This window comes from Cataglyphis hispanica, chromosome 1 (assembly GCF_021464435.1).
Source record: "Cataglyphis hispanica isolate Lineage 1 chromosome 1, ULB_Chis1_1.0, whole genome shotgun sequence".
Taxonomy (NCBI): Eukaryota; Metazoa; Arthropoda; class Insecta; order Hymenoptera; family Formicidae; genus Cataglyphis; species Cataglyphis hispanica.
In genome coordinates, this window is record NC_065954.1 from 14,174,349 (window position 1) to 14,197,256 (window position 22,908).

Here is a 22,908-nt window from a genome sequence, read left to right on the forward strand (position 1 = left end):
TTTTCTTTTCCCGACTAAAAATTGGAATGCGATAAGTAGCGATAAATTTAATCGCCGTTAATATCGCAGCGCGTTTCATTCGCTGTAAACACTTTTTCGCAATCGCAGTATATAATATCATCACGCTTGTTTAAATGACGAATATTGACTTGACCCGATTTCGGCGGAAATAGGGGGATGTATTTACGCGAAAATGTACGTCGCCATCCAAGCATGAAACGGTCGAAACACGGGGAGCGTGATCGCGTATAAATTTTCGCACGGCGTGGAGAGACAGAGAAATAGATAGAGAGAGAAAAAGAGAGAAACGCAGAGTGGCAAATTAATTTTAATTACAGCGCGCAACACATAAAACCAAATCCCTGTCGGCGATTAGTCATTGAGAAATGATCATCAAATTTAGCGCAACAGCTCGCTAGTATTTTATATTAATTTTTTTTATTTTGTGGACGTATAAATTTTTGTATAAAATTCATAGCAAAATTAAATATTGCTGTCTGTAACAATCGTAACATGTGTGCCATAAAAATAAAAAAAACATCTATCTAGAATTTGTATTCGAAAACAATGATTAGAATATCCCAAAACTATCTGATATTTTTTTAATAACAAATAATTTGAAATTGATTTTTTTATTTGGAGTCTATTTCAATGAAAATGTGAAAGAAAATCATTATTTATTGCAAGTTTCCTCGTTTTTCTCATCATATATATATATATATATATATTTGCAATAACTGAGCGTGAAATAAAAATTTTATTTTCACTCCACGAGAGACCAGCTAAAAGATATAATTTTTTTTGCTTTACATAGTTTAGTTTGCAAAAAAGCTTTTCTTTTTCCAATCGCTTATGAAGCTCGAAAATTATCGATATTTCTGCTAAGGAAAAATCGAATCCAGATTAATCAGAAAAAATCTGTCGTTAAGAAAACATCTCATGTTTATATAAGACCATTATGTGTAGCCTTTAAAAGTCTTACAATTTTACATATCACAGCGTTAATTGTGGATATCGTTTGCTTTGATAATTGCGAGAACTAGCTGCGTTTTAGGTCAAACAGACGCCGATAGGGGACACGCGTCAGCTACAGGTCATCGGTGTACATACGCGCTCTTACCGAGAGCTACTAATCAAAGTGCCACAACATTGTAGCGCACCGCGGTGCCAAGAACATTACGCCTCTCTCTGATGCAGCTGAAATGGCCAAAATGTTGCTCGTCACGGAAACGATAACATGATGTATCCTCATCGTTGCACGTGCGTGTAAACATTAAATTCGCCGTAACGACTCACTATCCATTTGTCTAATATTTAGATATCAAGTGGATCTTGTCAAAGGTGTGCGTCCCGCATCAAAGCTTTCTACTCTACTAAAGCTTACTCAAACCTTTCGCCAATTACGCCATCATCAATCATACGGCGAGTATCGTCGCTTTTGCCAGAGCAATTTGTTGAGACCAAACGTGGTCTCTATTTGTGAGGAAAATATGACGATATCATGTTCAATGAAAGAAAACGAATGAAAAGGAGAGAGCATATTAAATTGATCAACTTGATACATTAGTAATATTAAATCAGTTTTTAAGATAAATAAGGTTAAAAGAGAGGAAAACAGTTCTCTTTCTAAATAAAAATAAAGATTTTTTTCAACTGTATATATACATATATATATATATATATATATATATATATATATATAATATAATTAAATATCGAAAAAACAATCTCTTTCAGAATAATTTTCATCCAATATAATCCTTATAATAAGCCGTGCGTATTTTTATAAGCATCAAATATTATATTTTATAAAATAGAAATTGTTTTCGTTCTTTGGATACGTGATTTACAAAGCTCGCAAATTTTTCTTAGCAATCTTTCGTGGAAGAATAATCCACGTAAGCCAGAAAATTCGATAGAGAGGCAGCAGCAAGTAACTTCTGATTGATTGCAGATTCGTGTATAAAATAAAAACAAGAAATAGAACGATCCGAGATCGCATCTACCGGCAAGGATAAATGCGATCCAGACTTCCGGTAGAACAAAGAACGAGGCTGGTTACTCACCCCCTCGGGCCGAAAGCCCTCTTTGCCAGCTCCAGCTTGAAGACACTCGGTCAAGAAGCAGCGGAAGCTCGAGTCTCACCTCCTTATGACGACGCCTGCAACGAGAGAAGAGCGATACGGTCTTTAGATCCGGTAGCTGTAGTTTTCTTCTCACTTTCGCGACACTGCCGTTGTTAACCGTGCTTTCTTATGTGACGAGGAAAAGCGGAAAAGGGTTAAGAGAAAAAGGAGACGGAGAGAGAGAGAGAGAGAGAAACGATCGGGAGTCTCTTGCGAATTTACTCAACGGACTGTGACAAGACTGCAAACGCGTTCGAGCGGAAGCAACGTCGGCCGATGGCGACAACAACCTTGTACGTGTTCTCTTTAGAAAGAGAGAGAAAGAGAGAGAAAAGGAGGGACGGAATTATCGCGGGAGAATAAACTAATTTTAGAGTTAAGGATCCGAACGAAATGGAAGAGAAGACAACGAATGAGCGTACGCGCGAGTACGATGCATTTTGCACGCGTCGAAACTGCCTCGCGCGGATGAGGGACACAGGCGAGGAAGGGAACAATGATCTTGGACACGTTGCCAGAAAGAACTCTAACCGACCAATCGCCATTCGTAGATTTACCTCTCCTGGTGAATAGAGATCGCGCTGTCCCTCGGCCAACTGGGACCACCCGGCGAGGATGACGCTAATAGATCACTTAGGTAGAGCATCGAACGTCGATTAAATCGCTTAATGTCGGGGTTGCGTGGCTAACCGTGTTCTTTAATGACGCGCTACTCATGTATCGATGATCAGACGACCTTATTTTCCCGTTGGTACTTTTACCGTCGTCTAAAAATGTCTTTATCCGACTTGTTTCGAGAATTATTCCTTTTTTTTTATTTTTTTTTTTTAATCAATCAGAAAATTTGAAGAATGAAGAATGGTTTGCTATCTGAAACATCTTGGATCAAATCAGAAACAATTTAGTGTTCGCATGAGAGTTCGCATCTTACAAACAATCAAGCATTAATTTTACCAAAAAGTTTTACCGATTTGTAATCGAAAATTTCGATAAAACCATGGACCATATATGTTGTGCTTCTCGACTTCTAATAAGCACGAATGACTCCCACGAGATATCATGATAATAAAGAGTTAGAAACTCGATGTAGAAAGTAGCGATGGACAAGAGTTGGGAAGAAAGTAGATTAAAGAAAGATAACTGCATTGTAATCTTTAATCCGAGAGATTCCCCATGGAAATCTCTCGCGATCTCTTCATGCAAAAGGAGAAATTCTAAAAAAAAAAAAACATCGGCCAGCCACGTATTTCTATTTTTTGATCCGCGTTTACGATCAAAGGTGAAATTCTTATACATTTATATTTATTATTAGAAAGAGTGCATCTAACTAAACTGATACGAATTCGATCAAAATTGACAGATGCGATAATTTTCAATTTGATTTTTGATTTTCCCGAGCGTTCCAAATTCGCATTCCAAGAGTACCCTTTGTATATCGTGCTATTTCGCACTTAGTTCATGGCTCTGGAAGTTAGCCTATTTGTGTTACCTCCGATAACGCGAGAACAATGTCAGATTTTCGTCGATATATCTATACAGGAGTGTCGCAGGAGGATAATAATACAATACAGTCACAAATACTAGCGCAGCCTTCGCTCGTATTCAGCTGCTTACTCGAGTAACAAATTAGACGATACTGCCAATAAATACCCATATCGTCGCACAGACACTAAAAATACATCATTCTTCGAAAATTATTATTTGTCAATTAAGAGAAACTTTAACGTGCGCGAACTAATTGGTTAGATTCAATTTCAATCTTCTAATTTAAATAGCAAATGTCATAATATAAATTACATTTGAGAAATAAAATATTAATTAAGGAAAAAAATGTTCTAAATAAAATTTAAAATATAGCAATTAGCGTTTAAGTAACATTCAAAGAGGGCAAAATTCTATTATCTATTTTTATCGCTTATAAAATTTAGAGTGCAGGTCAATTTTTCAGTCACGCAAGAAATCATCTTAAAATCAATTTAAAAACTTTAGGTAAAAAAAAAAAATGCATTGCAAATAATTGAATAAGCACTCGACACAAAATATAATATTTATACTTTGCTGCTCCGTGCAATAAAGCGTAAGATTAAAACAATACCGAACTTTTGGACGCCGATAAAAATTCTATGCGAACGAATTTTCTAGTTCTTTCATGTCGCGATGTTTCAAGTTATGCCGAAGCGTTTCACCCAGGAGTTCTTTGAAGTCGAGACTTTGCTAAAGTCACCGCGGACAAAGGCTGCGGAAGTGATAAACCAGGATGTGAGAAACTTGCCTCCATCCCCTTATGGTAGACATAAATTGTTTGGGCTGTGCGTTCTCAAGTCTTACATCATTGAATCTCCGTGAATTAACTACGAGAGACGGATTGTCTCCTCCTCCCGTTAATCCTTAATTCTATGTACACGATTAAATCCGACAGCAATCAAAATTCGAAGACGCAAAAAATTAGGAAGAATTTTAAAAAATTTACTTAGTTTCGATACACACACACACACACAAATTAACGTAACTTCTCTTGACTTATATATACATAATTAAGTTTAGCTGTATAATAAAAAATTTTCTTAAAAACAGAAAAAGCTTCAATTATAATACGATAAAAAATCCAGTTATACAGGGTGGACCCAAAAATTCCAACCGGATTTTGAAATTTTATAGGAAATTTAATTCTAAACAAAAAGTTTCCTATAAATATCGATCCAAAAATGCTTCTTTAAAAAATTAGCGCCTATAAACTTCTGAAATCTCATTATTTTATACATTTTTATTTGTAAAACGTTTGAGCTTATCCTGTATAGTTATAGATAATAAAAATATTTAGATTTAACAGAATACATTTTATTCGTAAGTTCATAAGGAAACAGATTAGAAGCAAGAAAAACTGCGCCACTTAATATCTCGATATGACACAAAATAATTAAAAGCTTATCAATGTTACACCGTAATTCTATTATTCGCATTGTACATAGTTTGCGATAACTCAGTGAATCAAAAATGTAAAAAGGAGAAAAAAAGGAAACTGCGAGAAAAATATTTTAATCGCTAACAGCGTTCTAAATCGAGGCTGCGTGTCGGAGAGATGTGGTTGTGAAAAAACTAAATTTAAATCTAAAACGCCATATTGTGTGTATGGGTAAACATATCAGCGTGTCGCAAATATCCCGGGAGGATGCGTTCGTCGCACGGCAGGATGGATAATCGATTAAGTCAGGGTATATCCACTTATCCGCTTGCTCTCACACCCCGCAGAGCGCAAATTCCAGAATCTCAAAGAGGCCGATACACGAAGTACCACCTTAAGACGGGACGGATACGGGCGCTCAATTTGCACGGATCCTTGGTTAAGCTTCCAAAGTGATAACCGATCCGCTAGATGCAGCCAGGGTGGATCATGAAGTTCCATAATGCATCCCATTATCCGCAACCCCTACATGGTCGTATCCCCGGTAAAACGTGCTGCGGCGAATAATTATCACTAACGTACACAACGTATACTCAAGCTATCCTTCTTTAACATCTGTTTACGTTTATTTACACGGAGAAATGCGGAAATCAGACGCAAAATCATTAAAAATTGTTGAAAAATCATTGCAATAAATTCTCGTTAACGAAAGAAACGCAATAATCTATCTCAGAATCTATCTTTAATGCATAGATACACGATATATCCGATATCGAAGATTGATTGAAGTGGACTTGAATATGCACGTTGCGACGTATATCTCTGAGAATTTCCAAGGAAATTTGTGCATCACCACTACGCGAAGGAGATAGACGCACACGCACGAAACGCCATCGTAATCTTAATTCAATTTGAGAGCTCGACGTTGCTGGAGTTCCTTTCGTGATAATCTCTGCCGGAAATACTAGACGCACAGTCGAAACTTCGTGGCTCTAACGCGATTTTCAAGTAAATTTCCCTCGTCGGCATTGCCATTAGAGTGACACGCCATGGCTCTTAGTTGGAGAGAGAGAGTATCAGGCGGATTCGCTTGTGTGTATCTTACGATAAACTTGAAACATCCGATAAAGGAGATGGTTTATGCGATATTAATACAGCATAGAATTGATATTTCAATCACTCCGGATTATATAGACAAATATAATAAATGATAAAATTGAGTAAAATTGAATCTATAACATATATATATATATATATATATATATATATATATATAGTATAAAATCTTATTATTAAATGATTTTTAATTGATAAATATATATGTATAAATGGTTTTAGTATAAAAAAAAATGTTTGGCTATTATATTATTGGCTAATAAATAAAAAAATAAATATAAAAAAGTGTCATTCTTATTTTTTCTTAAATAAACGGGATTTACCTGATTATATGGTCGACATCTGGTAGCGCTTAAACTTGGATGGCGAAAAATAGTTTCTGGAAAATAGACAGGTGCTTCGGTAACTCGTCATGAGCAAGCGGTCATTCCTCAACATCTTTCCTGAAATGAAATTCAACACTGTATTCTCGCTAAACTCGAAAGAAGTGTAAATTAACGTACTAAATAAATGTTTGTTTACACACAAACGCGCATCGTAAACAATATAATCGCTACGCTGTTCCTTGGAATAATGTTATATTACATACAGACATACGTTGTAAACATACACACGCACACTCATTGTTTAGATAGTTTGTAACAAAACCTCGTTAGAAAACGAGGTGTGCAGTGGACTGATTGCAGACGGTCCGCGGGAGGACCGTCTTAAAAGTCCCGTTGCGAGGATCCTTTTAGCAAATTACAAAGTTATTGGAAAACTCTCTCGAAGGAAGACACGCCTCGCGGCATTATATTTAATAACGTCCAATAAACGTTACTCTCCACCGCGCTGCTTCCCTGTTCCGTTTTTTTATTTATTTATTTTCTTCTCTTTCTTTTTCTTCTTTGTTTCACTCTTTGGCTCTACTCGTCCCGTTTTTCTCTCCAACTCCCCTTCCTCCTCCCCCACCCCTTTCTCCCGTTGCCGTACTTTCTTTTTCTCTTTCGGCATGCTGCTAATATTCTTAGTTTGCGTTATATTAAAACGATCGATTCTCTCGTTCCACGATGTAACATCTCCTAGGGACAGATTCACCTCTCGCATCATATGTATACCGAAAAACGGATATCGACCACTTTCAGTCTGGACGCGAGTCGAATAAACGGTTGCTGCCATTAGCCATGAGAGTCCTGTGGCGTGACACAACAGAAATTTGTATGCCCGTCTCTCTCGCAAAAGCTTGTAGCTTTTATGTCGATTACATTAACACGTTGTCGTATACTGTGATATTTTTTTTTTTTGGTCGCGGAAACATGACGAATCCCTCGAAACTGTTTTACACATAAATTGCCTCGTCAAAGATATATTGTCCTCCGTTAGTACGGTTTGTGTTTCTAACGCAATAATTCTTCAATTGCATTGTAAAAGTTGATTTTAATGCTACTATTTAAGATTGATAAATTCTCTCTTCCTCTCTTCTTCTCTGATATTCTAACAATACCAACAACAATAACAACAAATAAATTTATATAAAATGAATCTCTTTCTAAATCTACCTGAATAAAATAAATTTCTTATTTAAATAAATTATTATATATATATATATATATATTTGCTAATCATATGTCTCCTGCTTTTCCCATATCATATTGAATGAAGGTTCTAATGTATTATGTATTTTGCCAAATAAAATTTTTGCATGTGTTACAATTTATTTTCGTCAAAATCTAGTCAGTTAAAATCTCAACTGGACGTGCCGCAATCAATTTTGACACGCGAAATTTTTTTCTCCTCATAAAACAATGTCATCGAGAGTGAGTCGAGCGTTTACACAATGTGTTGAAGTCGGTCGGGATCACGTTTTGACCACGTTAAAGAAGCGGGGAATGACTTCGCGAGCAAAAAGTCGCAAAAGGAGAGTGGTCATGCGAAACGGAACGTAACCGGTGCGCCAGGATGGGATAGCAGTGATGTGCAGCAGTATTTATAGTATGGATTGTGTCTGCTTGGCAGCTCGCCATCGGATGAACGTCTACGGAGAGCTTCTCTATGGGAAGCGCAAGTAGCCGCGAGTGCTATTGATAACTATTGTCTTCTGCATTTATCCGCGAGTCGGTTATTCTCTTGCAATCCTTGAGCTACCATTTAAAAAAAGAAAAAAAAAAAAGTTTTACCTCACCCGAAAGAGCGATAGGGCGTGCACATATATATACACAGGCAGTGACGATGGTTTTTCCATGCCGGAGCTGCTACAGCAGCGGGAAGCGAATCACGATCGGGCCCGATACTCGTTTGCAAGCTCGATCTGGCTTTTATTAGACTGGCTGACACCGAGGATCACTGCCAAACTAGGATCGCGCGAACAATGGCTTCTACGTATCGGGTCGACCGAGCGAAAATAACCACGATTGCCCGCGCTTCCTATCGTTCTCCATTTATTTATTTTTTTCTTTTATCTATTTTTTTCGAACTTAGAAAGAGAGAAAGAGAAAGAACATGGTGGCAATTTTCTTTTCATCTGAGATATTCCATCGTGAATAAAACAAAATTTTAAGAAATATATTTGCATAATAAGTAATTCTAAGAAGGAAAAGAGACAAAAGTATGTCGAGATGTGGATGTTTCTATTGTAGAAAACGAGTTTAATTGATATAGTTGATATTATGATTTCAAAATGATGTCTCTGAAAATATTTGTCTTGTATGCACAGAATCCACCCCCGTCCATTCAGATTTTCTCATTCCTTAGATTCCGAGATTCTCAAACAATTCTAAGACACGGCAAATCTGTATTTTATTCTCTTCTTGTGCGTCCTATACATGCAAGATATGTTGAAAGAATTTTTCTTATATGCAATCTGTCAAAAAAAAAAAAAAATTTGAATAACAAAGAGCGAGGATCGAAACTTTTATTTCGGAAGAAAGAACTTTGCTTTTAAAATGCGTCGAAAAGATAAATTTGCTCAATTTTAAATTATTCTTTTATAAATAACAATAACGTTATTAAAAGATAATATGTTGTGTAATAATTTTTTTTTAATAATTAATAATTTTCTCTTACAACGCTTTTAAAAAAAAATCTTAGAAAGTAATGTTTCTCGGATAATTTAACTCCTCTTCCTTCTTTTCTGCCTATAAAAAAAAATCCTAAATGCGACATCGCTCCGACCTTTACCTACTACCAAGTGCAGCGCGATGAATAGCGTCGCTATTGTTACCGTTTTAGCTTTTTTCATCGATTATCGTTACCCCAAAGAGAGCGAAGCTTAGCGCCGAGGATCGTCCTTGTCTCACGTGTCCTCCATAACCCCGGGATTAGACCTGGCTTTAATACCCGACGACAAGGGATTTCGACGGGTAATTGAATCAAGACACACCGGTACGCGTTTAAAAGTTAAAAGTGTTTGACCTGTCGCTATACAGATTTGTGTAATTTCGCTCGGGTCATCCGCGTGCGGTGACCGACTCAATTAGAGAAACTAGATTCCAAGGCAGTTCGAAGTACCTTCTTAATCGTATTGAAAGATCAGTCGAGATCGTTTTAATTAAATAAAGTGCTCATAAAATAATACACCAGAAATAATCGCAAAATCAGTGTGCAGATTATTATTTAACAAAAAAAAATTTATTCTAATATTTTATTATTAGTAATAAAAGAGAAAAAGACAAATTTTATCAAAAACCGACAAATATTGTAGATTTTTTACAGGATTTAAATCTTATATTAATGGAATAAAATTTTGTTTATTTTTTAATTTTTTGGATAAGATCATTATATGAATTACTGTCATAAACATTTTGACATTTTGTGTTTCCAAAAAATTACTTTCTTAATATAATGTAAATGTTCTATTTAATTGTTTTAGATAAAATGCTTGAAAAAAATATACAAAATATGAATAGTAGAGAAGGATTATATAATAATTAGTTGACTGTATGTGAGATAATCGCATTACTAGATCTACAGAAACTGTATCTGTAACTGTATGATTATCACGTTTTATTCTCATATTTCATAAATTTATAATTTGATATTTCCAATTATTTTTCACATTCGTAGATAAATCTAAAATTTGCATTTATTCGCAGAAGAATTGACAACAAAAACTATTGTAAAATTGACAACGGAAAAAACCGCGAAATATTGCATAATAAATTAATAGCAAAATGTAGGCAAAAAAAGTGAAAATTAAGTAGAAAATTGCAAGAATTTTCTACTTAAAAAAAAATAATCCTTAAAGTTAGCTATAATTTTTACTTTAAAATAAAATGCGCGGAAAGATATTATATTTAATGTAAATATACTAGATAAAGTAACAAATAATCGCACATTTAACGCCCCGGAGATATTTCCAAAACGGTAACACGATAACTAATCTATATACATGCGAGTTATATAGATATATGACATATTACAGTCAGTCCCTTTGATACGCGGGCTAGTACACACATGCATGTTAATTCTTTCTGACTGATAAAACCGGAAGCGATGCCCCCCTTTTTGTGTCAGCTGGTCCGTACTTAGATGTGTCGATTCGGTGAGATCCCGGTTTTGATCTATCGCGCGGAAGAATCCGATCGCCCTCAACTAAGTTGTCCGTGTATTCACTGTCGGACCCATAGTCGGATGGATGAGACTCGTTCGTCTATGTGGCTTATATTCGTCCGTAAAAATACCGGACATTTTCGAGGCTGCGCATACACATACGCTCCTATATACATAAAGAGATCACATATATTCGTGAATAGTAACGGCGAGCGCACGATATTTCGTCAACGTGTCAAAATCAGCAGCGAGATGATTAGTGGAAACGCATCAATGTTTCATTGTGATGCCACGCGAAGAGTAAAATTGTCATTAATACACATCGTAACAAATTATTATCGAAATCGCGTCTCTTTTACAGAGAAATCTTAAAATATTATATTAATAATAATATAAAAATAAATCATACATATAACAACAATAAAAATTTATTAAATGCAGTCCCCCCTGCATTAATATCCGCATTCATTTCGCGGATCGTGGCATAATGCAAGCTATCATATCACTAGAACGACAAGCTCCAGAGATGATCCGTTCTACAGCGAGCGATATTTAACGTGGGCGGGAAAGCTAGGTAGGTCACAGGCTCTGTAAAAAGCCGCGCACATGCATGTGGATACATAATTCGCAAGGCGATTTCCCGGCGCCCCGGCCTCAAAGGAGCAGCCAGGTGAAGTGTATATTCCGTACTCGATATGCGAGGCCACCTTCGCGCACGCACGAGTAGTCAGGTGACATCGGCGCGCAAAGCGGTTATTTTTAGTTCAATTTGTCGCTCGAACGGTACCATAAAGCCGAGCGCGCGCCGCGTTATACTTGCACACACACACACACACATATATATACATACACGTAATGCAACCTATGGCAGCGCAATGGGGGTGAAGAGCGGGAAGGGGGAGGGGGATTCACCTCGTATACATACGGACCTTTACGTGAGCATGTGCGAATAAACGTCGCCGGGATCGTTAAAAGCGTCAACTAGTTACCGCGGCGAAACTTTCGCTTTGCGCGACAATTTTAATGCGCAGGTACGCGTGCGAGGGGATTATTTTATAATTCCATGAAAAGCAAACTCCCATCATCATCGGGCATAAAGATGCCCTTTCTCTTCTCACATCCTCTCCCCCACCTCTTGGTTTACCGCCCCGGTGGCCCGCGACGGTCTCCTGGGAGCAAAACGTTGCGAGGATTAACTCTTAACCGTACTGACGTTGTGATGCGAAATCCCTCGACCATGTAACCGTATTAAAAGTTAGGGAAATTGTTTTACGAACATTTTCGAAGAAGAGTATTCCTGCGAAATAATTTATGAAATCTATAAAAGAGTGCCGTGCATTAAAACTACTCGCTTATTGCACGTTTATCGCTGATCCGAAAATATATTTCGACAAAATGTTTACGTGTCCGTTTTAATAGATATTTTTGAATTTTAATATTCTGTTAATAAGAAGAAATTAATAGGAAAAATTATTTTAAAATACGAAGATCACTGGATCAATCTTGCAACGCGCTAATTTGACAACTCTCATTGTCAAATCTCTATTATCTGTTGTCTGAATGGAAATAGATTTTCTAGTAGAAAATATTTCTTAGTATAATCGAATGAAAAAGTATATTGACAGTATAAAGGTAAAATTATTTTAAGGTTGTACGTATAAATAAAACCGTATTGCAAAATTGATCTAGTGATGAAAAGGTATTTTCTCCAAACTGACATCAAAATGTCTTTTGGCGTGAATAATGTATTAAGATAAAAAGGAAAATAGAGAATTTCGATTATACGGGATGATAAACCGTTTTCAAAAAAGAGAATCCATGTAGTAAATTATATGCTTCGTATAATATCTATATATCGACAACATTCTAAAATACATAAAAAGAGTACAAAAAAAGAGAGTTATCAATAAACTTTATCATCTCGTAATTCGAAAGTCTTGACTCGTAATAAATTTTTTAATTACCTTTGTTTTAACATAAACGAAAATTCTCTCGGAAGCCGAGAATCTCCGATGCAGTGGGGTTAATTTTCGCAGAGTCAGTATTTGCTTGCGCGCGGTTTCTCCCTCCCTCTCTCTCTCTCTCTCTCTCTCTCTCTCTCTCTTCCTCTCTCTCTCTCTGTCTCTCGCTCGCCGCGGCATCTCTATGAGCGTTTATGCGTATATATACATGCATAAGCGGGCGCGAATCAAAATCAATAAGCCGATTATTGGCCCGCGCTGAGCGGAGATTACGTCGCTTTGAATTGACACCGCCGACGCGCGAGTGCGATTCAATCCCGCGGGCTTTCCGCGACAGACGGACATCCGTCCTACTTTCTTTTTCCATCGAGTCCCCGCGACACGCGAAAGCAAAATGGCGCACGCTCAACGCTCTGACCTCGCTCCCGCCTCGCGCGCGCTTCCTCGCGCTCACCCCCCCCCCTCCCCTCAACCCCTCTCGCCTCGTGCCGCGCGAACGAACTCGACAGTCGCATTCAGGCATGCTATGAAAGACCAACCGGCTCGTTTTCCACGTAATTTCATCGTCTTCTATTATAATACGCATTTACCACATGCCGGAAAAATTTATCAATAGCGGCGCGAATATAACGCCGATGTTAGCGTCAAGAACTGTCGTCGCGCGGCGCCACCGTACGAAGGGGCTACAATGACCATGGACTATAGATTTACACAGATAGCGCGCTCCCATTGAAAACAAGAAGATGACATAAGGTAAGAGAGAATGAGAGAGTCAGACACATGCTTTCCTTGTCCGATTCTGCAGTTGAAGGAATCGACAAAGAAAAAACATCTGATTCTCTCTTATTAATGCTTCTCTTAGTAATCTTTTTTTAATGAGAAATTAATGATAACGAAAGAAGATATAAAAACATGGGAAAAAAAGTGTAGGAATTATTTAAAACTTATAGTTTTCAAAATAATATATGTGCATGATTATTCTTTTATAATTATAAAAAAGATATAATCCTATATTTTGCATTGCACTATGGACATTAAATTAAAAGTTTGATGGAATATTTAAAAACTGTATATTCAGAAATATTATTGTTTTGCTATACAGTTGTTAGACATATAATTAATATCGCTACGTTAAATTTCATTATGTAGACATGATAAACAAAAGAGTGCAGTGTTTGACATAACGAAGCAAATACAATAAATAATTTTTCTGATTAGATTGTAATAATAAATATTTCTGGCTCCCAAAATTTTTAGTTTGGTGATATAAAGATCCTCGAATAACTTTCTTAAACGAAACGTTAATTTAACAGACGAGATTATAACAGGAAATTTAATAAATCCCATAAAGAACAGAAAACTTTCTAAACAATTAGGTTAGAGATTTAATATAATTATAAAGTCGTAAATAATTTTCAATCCTTCAAATCAGATTATTACGCTTTAATTTGCGATTATTCATTTGTAATTTTTATTTTCTCTGAAAGAGAAAAGCTTGACAAGGTGGACAATTTGACAAAATGGGTCAAACTATGGGTAGAATGCCTGAAACATGGAATGGTCTCCTGGAGGAGAAAGATCGTGTTTTACACTGGAGTTCCGAAGTGTTGGCACGTGTACAAGATAATGTTACAAATGAGGATACTTTCTTGATGGACTATGATGATAACAAGATTGACGCGAAAATCAATACGTGGATTAAATCTAATCAAACACGGGTTGACGAAACATTCAAAAAGCACGCGACAGCACCGGATGCACTAAAAAATGAAGTCAAAACTGGAATTAAAAAGGTAATTTTTTTATTTTTAAAGTTTCGTCGATAAAAATTAAAATTTTTTATTAAAAAATTAATAAACTAAAATTTTTTTTTAAAATTATACATATTTGTAAAATAAGAAATGCTAAATGTATCGCAAATTTAATTTTTTTATAACGTTTAGCTATTCGAAGAAATACAAACGAAAATGCGAAAGGATTATAAGAATGCATATAATGATATAAAAAAATTTAACAAGAAAGTGGACCAGCTGGGAGCGGATGAAAGAAAGATTCACGCCGAAATACAAAAATTGGAAGAGGAATGCGCGGGAGATGTGCAAAAGTTTCAAAAGAAATTCGGACCGTTGCGAGTAAAAGTTTTTGACAACTTGAGGACAGGCGAAAAAATGATGTTCCAAGAGAAAAGATTAAAAACTGATTTCACTAAAAAAGTATAATGCTTTTCTTAAGTAATTTGTATCTCCCTCCAAAAATTTATAAATATTTAATTGCGTTTCTTTATCTTTAAGGTGTACGACATTGATCACAAATACTCTGCCGATTGCGTGAAACGGATCGACAAAATGCTCAAAGATTTCGAGAAAAACGCGACAAAAGCATGAAATGCAATAAAAATGACGACCCTATACGGGATTAAAAAAAATATATCTTTAAATTTTAAATTATATTTTCAGATATTTATGTATGTGATTAGTTAAGGCGTTTTTAAAATGTGTGTGTGTATGTATATCTGAAATAATGCAAACAAATTTTATTTTTAAGAAATCATTTTGTTTTGCGATAACATATTATCCGAAATTATTATAGTGGATTGAAAAAAGTTTACTTTGGAATATATTTTAATAAATTTTTAATTAATTAAATTTTTTGAACAAATTTAATAGAAATAGATATTCAAAATTTAAAGCTTAATTATAAAAATATACATTTATATAATATTTTGAAAAGTTGAAAGGATGCTTTAATAATGATACCCTTCACATTTTCATCCAATGATAAAAATTCTAATAAAAAAATTATACAAGTATCTCCAGTAATTTCAGAACATTCTGTGAAAAACATTAGATTTCTTTCTGCTTGCCAGATTGCGTCATATATTCATTTAAATCTTCGAAATGTGATCGATAGTAATGTAATCAATAACATCAATATTTTAGAATAATTTTCACCATCCTTCAAACGGAGTATTTTCGCGCGCTTATTCTCTTTAATAGTGATCCTACAATCTCGTGCATTCAGAACGAAAATAATAAAAACAGGAAAGAGAGGCAAGATTCTGTTATCAGCTAAGCTTAATGTTAGTGATAAGGTAATTGGGATAGGCTCTCTCCGAGACTCTTGTGACCGGGAAAGCATGCTGAAGCAAGTAGTTTTACGCGGCTTATGTTAGACACCTACGCGACGAACATATCATTTGCGATATAACTATTGAAAGATGACATACTTTTGTAATATAATCAGTACCGGAATAATTCCGAATCACTTTTAATCACTCAGCAAATTTATTTCCATATAAAAGAATTGATGGCATATCAATATCAATATTCATTACATTTAATTATTATTGATTAATGGAACCTATTTATTTTACTGAGATTTCTAAAATATTTGACACTTTTATTAATGTAATTTTGAGGCAAATACAATTTACAATACTTAGATACTGTGTGGATGTTATATTTTAAAATATAATAAGTTGAAGTAATAAGTTGAAGTCAAATACTTATATTGATGGAGCCCTTTATCTTAATAAAATTTTCAAAATTTAATGTTTCCAATATAGCTTATATTAAGGTAATATGATTCGCAGCACTCAAATTATACTACTCATCCTCTCATGCACTATACAATTTTGACCCTGTTTGAAAGCTGTATATAATGTAATTTAGACATTGATAACTGAATTCTCATTATATTGTTCCCCATGTGTATATAGTATGAATAATATACAATAAAAAAAATAAAATAAAATATAAGAAAAAATAGAAAAGAACAATCATTATATATAAAAATATATCTCAACAAAATTAAAGCAAAATATATATTATTCAATGTCTACAACATTTCAAAAATGAGATATTAACCTCTTAAATAATTAATTAAACTTATTCACAGAATTAAACAAGATAATGACTCGAGTCGTCGTATCTTTCCACTGCAATTTGCGTGAAAATTTGGATGATGAAAGATTACTGAATAAAAATACCTTCTCTGAAAATATTCTCTAACCGTCAAAGTAAATCGATATATGAGCTTAAACGCGACTGACGTAACGCGTTCTCGAAATGATATTTCCACGCAATGGTCGACAATTTACGTTTCTGATGGCAGAATCCATAGACATAGAAATGGACAGAATGATGGAGTCATTTTTCACGAGCCCGCGAAGTTACCTGATATTGCTCTCGCAATCAAATGTCAAATTCTAGAAATATGTATTTCTCATACGCGATGATTGCCCGAGGCGATTATTCTATCTGCATGAAAATTTATACGAAATTTCATCAATGAGACACTAACGTGATATCCGCAAGATCGTTTCGCACGTTTTGAAAGTTAGATATAAAATCATGCGCGAATAATAATTTCCAATAATATTTCCAGAAAATTTCCAATAAATCATCTGCTGTACATATTCCGTTTCAGAAATATTTCTCCTTTTCACCTGAGTGATATACGTGACTAATAATCTGACATATAATCTATTTTAAAATTACGCATTTCGAAAATATTCGATATATGTATATGTCACGCGATAGTGTTATCATTAAAAATCCAATTCGTTTACATGACCTTCGATAGCCGTGATCGTCTAGTGGTCAGGACCCTACGTTGTGGCCGTAGTAACCCAGGTTCGAATCCTGGTCACGGCAATGCGTGAAAGCATTGTCACGGCGAAGGTTTTTTTTTATCTTATATGTTCAAACTTTTTAATAATAAATAGAAAAAGTGTTGCGATACAAAAGATTTTTTTCATTATTTAATTTTACACAAAATATATTTTGACTGTCAAAATTATTTAGAATTATTGTCACTTACTGATTATATACATAAATTTATTATATACATTTCTTTATAATTCATAATTATCAATAATATACAGAAAACTGTGTTGTGTAATTTCAATCGCTTTGAAATAAATTCGACGGAATTTATGAAAGCGCAAAATGTAAAACACAAACTTTAGGCGCGCAGGTAACAGTCAGGTATTGCAATCGTTCCACGAATATAATTGTGACATTCAATATGTCAGGGACATTATGCAAGCGGGTTGCATTCAGTAAATTAAAACGCAAAATTGCATTAATGATGCCAGAGAAGCAGTTTGAAAAGTATAATTAGCAAGTTGTGCAATGTCAAATATTATAAATCAAGATACAGTTATGCCTCTTATAGCAGTGCGGTGGAAGATCACGTACATGATTTGTACTTAAATTATATTTTTTATATATTTATTAAACGATATGGCTGTTCGACATCGAATTCAGTGGTTAATTATTCATACTGTATACTGTGTTGGTTTGTATATAAATATCTTTTTAACTAACTTTATTCACTCTAGATCTAATAACATTATAATTTTACGAAAATGATATCAACAATTTTTTTTTATATAATATAAAAATTCAATATATGTATTTGTGTTTAAACTTGAGCCATTATTAGAATTAATTAGATGTAAAGTTTTGAAAAACTTGCATTGATGTTTAATTACCATGTATATAAAATTCAAAATCCTTCTTTTATTAAAACAATATCAAATAATGAGAAAAGGAAGCTATTCTTCAAATAATTCAAAATTTTTTATTACATTTGTATCGTACAGAGCATTTAAATAAGAGCCTTTATAAATGCTCTTCATTCTGCTTAAAATATTTGCAATATATCTGTAATCATTAATTTTTATATATTTAGTTATATATGTAATTTATTAATATGTAGTATACTTGCAGCAATAGTTCAAAGCACACTGTTGGATATAAATGATGCTAAATCTTGCGACTTGTTGTGTGCACAATGTAATGCCTCTGCAGTATTTGCACACGACCGCTGCGAATGTAATTCTTCTGACAATAGTGACAAAGGTATTATCATAAGTTCTTCCTATCTTTAAAAGATGGATTGCACTAAAATAGCTTCCAAGAAAATAATATCACGTATGTAACACATATCTTACATTTTTATTCAACGATATATAATTTTAGGAGTAGAATGTATACAGCGTATACAGAGAGAGATTCAAACTATCGATCTAAATACACTTTCTGAAGATCTTACGGATGAGGAGCGAGCTGTACGTTCTATTGTAACATCCAGACGTCGTCTTCGAATGGGTAAGACAGGAGTAACCGTGTAAAACATTCCAATCTTCTATTTACTTAAATGTCAACATTCAAAGAAATCTGAATATATATGCTCACTTTGCATCTCAATTACATCAAACATTGCTGCCATGAAATATTCAAAAATTTAAAAAGACAAAACGATTTAAATTGGTCTTGGAAACGTTCCTCTCAGAAAATAATTAAACACACTTTTAGTAATAAATATAAAAATAATTCGTTTATATAAAAAATTAACTTAATTAAGTATCTATTGTAGATACGATAAATACAAAACATTGTGTAAGAAACGTTTAAGAAATGCTACGAGAATTGAAAATCTCTTCTACATATTTGAATAACATCGGTGCTCAATATCTAAAATAAAGACCGCCGAATTGCTTATAGGAGATGCCGACAAAGTGGCACAGTATTTTATAAATGGAGGGCCAGCGGTTGGTCACTCACATTTTATCAAAGCGTTCAATGCGGCTTACGATAGCACAGATTCTGCAACAAATTCATTTTCGGGCATCCTCGATGGGAATAGACCCGAAAACGAATTTTACGGTGAAAAACCGTTAAATAATGCAATTTCTTGGAATACATACAATTCTCCATTGTACATGGTATCAGAGGCAGGACCGTGCGTACATCCAGTTGTATCCGGCGTAGAAACTCCAATTGTCGGAATGATAAATCCAGCTCTTAGTTATCCAGCAAACGAAGTGTACGCAACAAACCCATTGGTGGGTTCAATTATTCATCCTTATAGACATGGATTGCCCCTCCATCATACCTTACACAGATTTCCAGGACAAATTTTGTCGAATCTGTTTGGTCATCGTCGTGCAGTCTATCATCATCCTGTGTATCATGGCGGTTTCAGAAGCTCTAACGTAAGTAGCGTCTAACAAAACGAGATTTACAATCCTATATAAGAAATTTCAACTAATTGCTATTCATTCTGAGTAAAGCTTTTAGGCTAATGTCTGTGACTCAAATTCCTGATAAAATTAAAATTCCTGTAAAGAATTTGCTTATATATATAGAATAATGTTAAATTAAAATAAATAATGTAAAATATAATATATAAATAATAATAAGAATGTACTTAAAAATATATCTAATATTAGTTATTAATCTATATTAATCATTACAGAATATAAATCCAGTTTCTGCTAGTCAATCTACTGGAGAAAATGATAGTTCTGCTGCTTTTAAAGACTTTCCTATTGCCAGAAGTAATACTGTAAGTTTCTTAATAATATAATAAAGATGTTTGTTCAGTTTCATTAGGAAGTATATAATGCATTCTACAGTTAGTGTTATCATGATAGATTTCAATGAATTTTTGCAATTAATATTTCTTTAATAAAAGTGAGAAATAGTCGCAAAATCTGTCATTAAAATTAAATTAAAAAATCCTGCTCATCACTCTAAATATTGATGCATAGAATTATAACATTTTGTACATTGATATATCAAATTACAATATTCGTATATTAATATAACTGACAAATAATTACTTGATACATTAAAATTGTTAAATACGATTATTGTTTTGATTTGTAACAAAACAGATAAATTTCAAATTAAAATTTATCTTTTTCAGGATAAATCTATTGACCAAAATATTGTTGAAAATCCGACATATATGCTCAATGCAAATCCAGTATACCCACCAAGGCAATATCAACTCTTTAGTACCCCATATCAATATACTTCTTATCATAATCCCTTGATTAATGTACTCCATCCTGTAACTGATGGATATATTGTCCAACCTGAATATATTCCACAATATATGCATGATACATCAGATCCACTGATTTCTGCGTTAAATCCAAATTCTTATTGTACAAATAATATAAATGCTGAGCAGAAAAATGAAATATCAACTGTCAATGTACATTCTAATAATGAGGCAGAGCAATCCAATAATGCAATTAAAAATAAGGAAAACAACAAAACAGAGAAAAATGAAAACAATAAATCATAATAAAATAATATAAATTAAATGCGTTATTTTCTTATATTTCTTGTCCAAAATCTCAAATTTCTCGATTATATTGCATGCATACAACAAATAATTAAAGATTTCATTATTATAATCTCTCTTTGATAAGCATATTAACAATATTAAAAATTTTCCCAAAAAATTTAAATATTAATTAGTTTGCTCTAGCTTCTATGCTTAAAACTAAGTTAACTAAAATTTATAAATGTGACAAAATTTTAATATCTTGCATCATGATGTAATTTGGGTTTTAATACAGATTTGTAAGTTATGATAATACAATGTTGAAATACTAGCTTTACTCTCAAACTTTAAAGTGCACTAATTAGTTAATTTTATTTTATATATTATATAAAAACAATATAGAATTAAATGTGAATAATTATATCATATATCATATATCATATATACATATATGTATACATATAACATAAATGTTTCATATAATGAAAGATATAAGCAAGAACCATTTCATATTATGACAAATGGTTCCAAATCCTCTTCTTTACCTTCTTCCCTTGCCTTTTCCTTTCTTTGATGTCGATGAAAACGATTGCGACGCTTGTTCGCTAGAACTCTGTTTGCCCTGACGAGTCTTTAACTTTGGAATTGTAGTTCCAACATAAGCCAAAAGAGAATCTCTAGTGGGAAACTCAGGTCGTATCGGTGTACCATCGTCATTTTTCAATTGTACGCGAATACGACCGCGATACAGAGGTTCCTTGCTGCGTTCTTTCGGATGTAGCTTATTCTCAACACCTACATTAAAGCCTGCTGCTACCAATACATCCCGTATCTCCTGATGCGTTGGATTCTCTACACATTTGTCTTTGGTCAACTTTCGTCCGCCCTTCAAACTCCTCTTGCTATTCAAATATATTGGATAAATACACACCCACCTGTAAATAATAATATATCAGATGACATATGGCAAATTTATATTTGTGTGACTGGAAGCCTCAAAAAAATACTAACAAACATAAAATATAAAAAATAATTTATATCATTCTTTAAGATAGCGCAAAGTTCTTTGTAGAAAAAAAATTTAAACTCTTTGTAATTCTTTAATTCTTATCTAATTTTGATATTAGAAAATTGTGATTCAAATTGACATTGTAGGTTAGCATAATATGTAGCGTCTTATAAGCTATAAAAGAAATTTTGTGAATACGAAATTTATATCATATTGTATTCAAAAATTATTTATATATTAATATTTGAACATATGCTTTTTGTAATGCTACTATAAACTTACCTCTCGCGCTCACTGTGTTTCTTAGATGGATTCCATACGAGCGACATGTTGCTGTTGCTGGTTGCTGTATGATACATCATGTGTATCATCTGTGACTACGCTGTATATTGTATAGGCTATATCACATATTTTCAAAAGAAATGTTTTAAAATAATTCTTATTCATAAACCTGAGATTTATACGCACAATGCATCGTCATGCATAACATTATTGGCCAATTATTTAAGTAAAATAATAAAACATTAATAATGGATGCAGCGCGCGCGCAAAAAGTAAATAACCTCGGGCTCGTCCGGGATTTGAACCCGGGACCTCTCGCACCCGAAGCGAGAATCATACCCCTAGACCAACGAGCCATGTAATGGTACTTTTCGAATATAAGCCTCAAGTTGTAGCATTACCTATAGGCACGTTCCATTTAAAGACCACAACGCTCGCGAGCATCATCTATCTTTGTTTAATTTTCGATAAACGACAAGGATGAAATGATATCGTGAGCGTTGCGAGTGTTAAGTGGAACGTTCCCTATATAGTGCTAAAATTTATATACACAGTTGTTGTCTTCTATTTATTTGAGAAATGTTTTTTTATTGTATATTCGACGAAATTTTATCAAGTTAACTCTGATATTATAGTTTTCTATACAAATGCGGTAAAAGGTAGAAAAAATTCAAACGCTTAGAAGCCCAAAAATTAAAAAAAAAAAATCTATCATTACATTCGAGTTAATGTAATGTTTCTGAAATCTAAAATAATTCTTTTTATCCGTTTTATTATAATTATTTTTCTAATTTTACGAAATGATAATTTGCATAATATAATCAGATTATGATAAAAAAAAAAATACGAGAATAAAAAAAATAATTCAATTCAAACATTTATTACTCTTGTTGCAAA

General features: G+C 33.8%; 4 protein-coding genes, 1 long non-coding RNA gene and 2 other non-coding genes across 8 annotated transcripts in view; 3 read left to right on the top strand and 4 right to left on the bottom strand.

Annotated features, from left to right (window-relative positions):
• LOC126853883 (poly(rC)-binding protein 3) overlaps positions 1-2,356 on the bottom strand; it is a 109,896-nt gene extending 107,540 nt beyond the window's left edge. The window contains exon 1 of the mRNA XM_050600007.1: positions 2,067-2,356. The gene's annotated coding sequence lies outside the window, so the exon portion shown is untranslated. The remainder of the gene's footprint in view (positions 1-2,066) is intronic.
• Positions 2,357-5,007: 2,651 nt separating this feature from the next.
• On the bottom strand, positions 5,008-13,021 carry LOC126854196 (uncharacterized). The gene is made up of 3 exons (XR_007688073.1): positions 12,636-13,021; positions 6,468-6,587; positions 5,008-5,582 (listed from the first exon to the last, which is right to left on the bottom strand). It is a non-coding gene; the product is annotated as an uncharacterized LOC126854196 (long non-coding RNA).
• A 138-nt stretch (positions 13,022-13,159) lies between these two features.
• LOC126854128 (uncharacterized) lies at positions 13,160-15,373 on the top strand. Its single transcript, XM_050600530.1, has 4 exons — positions 13,160-13,385; positions 14,120-14,425; positions 14,576-14,845; positions 14,924-15,373. The coding sequence occupies exons 2-4, from the start codon at positions 14,153-14,155 to the stop codon at positions 15,014-15,016; spliced, it is 636 nt and encodes a 211-aa protein (XP_050456487.1). The 5' UTR covers positions 13,160-13,385; positions 14,120-14,152; the 3' UTR covers positions 15,017-15,373.
• Positions 15,374-17,215: 1,842 nt separating this feature from the next.
• Positions 17,216-17,287, top strand: Trnah-gug (transfer RNA histidin (anticodon GUG)). Its single transcript has one exon. It is a non-coding gene; the product is annotated as a tRNA-His (tRNA).
• A 356-nt stretch (positions 17,288-17,643) lies between these two features.
• Positions 17,644-20,920, top strand: LOC126853987 (uncharacterized). 2 transcript variants are annotated; one of them, XM_050600300.1, is made up of 6 exons: positions 17,644-17,933; positions 18,368-18,499; positions 18,620-18,748; positions 19,145-19,635; positions 19,899-19,988; positions 20,352-20,920. In XM_050600300.1, the coding sequence occupies exons 1-6, from the start codon at positions 17,879-17,881 to the stop codon at positions 20,736-20,738; spliced, it is 1,284 nt and encodes a 427-aa protein (XP_050456257.1). In that variant the 5' UTR covers positions 17,644-17,878; the 3' UTR covers positions 20,739-20,920. The 2 variants fall into 2 exon arrangements, with proteins under 2 accessions (XP_050456257.1, XP_050456264.1); XM_050600307.1 differs by having other exon boundaries at positions 17,705-17,933; positions 19,373-19,635.
• A 146-nt stretch (positions 20,921-21,066) lies between these two features.
• On the bottom strand, positions 21,067-22,313 carry LOC126854166 (signal recognition particle 19 kDa protein). Its single transcript, XM_050600613.1, has 2 exons — positions 22,012-22,313; positions 21,067-21,655 (listed from the first exon to the last, which is right to left on the bottom strand). The coding sequence occupies exons 1-2, from the start codon at positions 22,098-22,100 to the stop codon at positions 21,262-21,264; spliced, it is 483 nt and encodes a 160-aa protein (XP_050456570.1). The 5' UTR covers positions 22,101-22,313; the 3' UTR covers positions 21,067-21,261.
• Trnap-cgg (transfer RNA proline (anticodon CGG)) lies at positions 22,296-22,367 on the bottom strand. Its single transcript has one exon. It is a non-coding gene; the product is annotated as a tRNA-Pro (tRNA).
• Between the last annotated feature and the right edge of the window lie 541 nt (positions 22,368-22,908).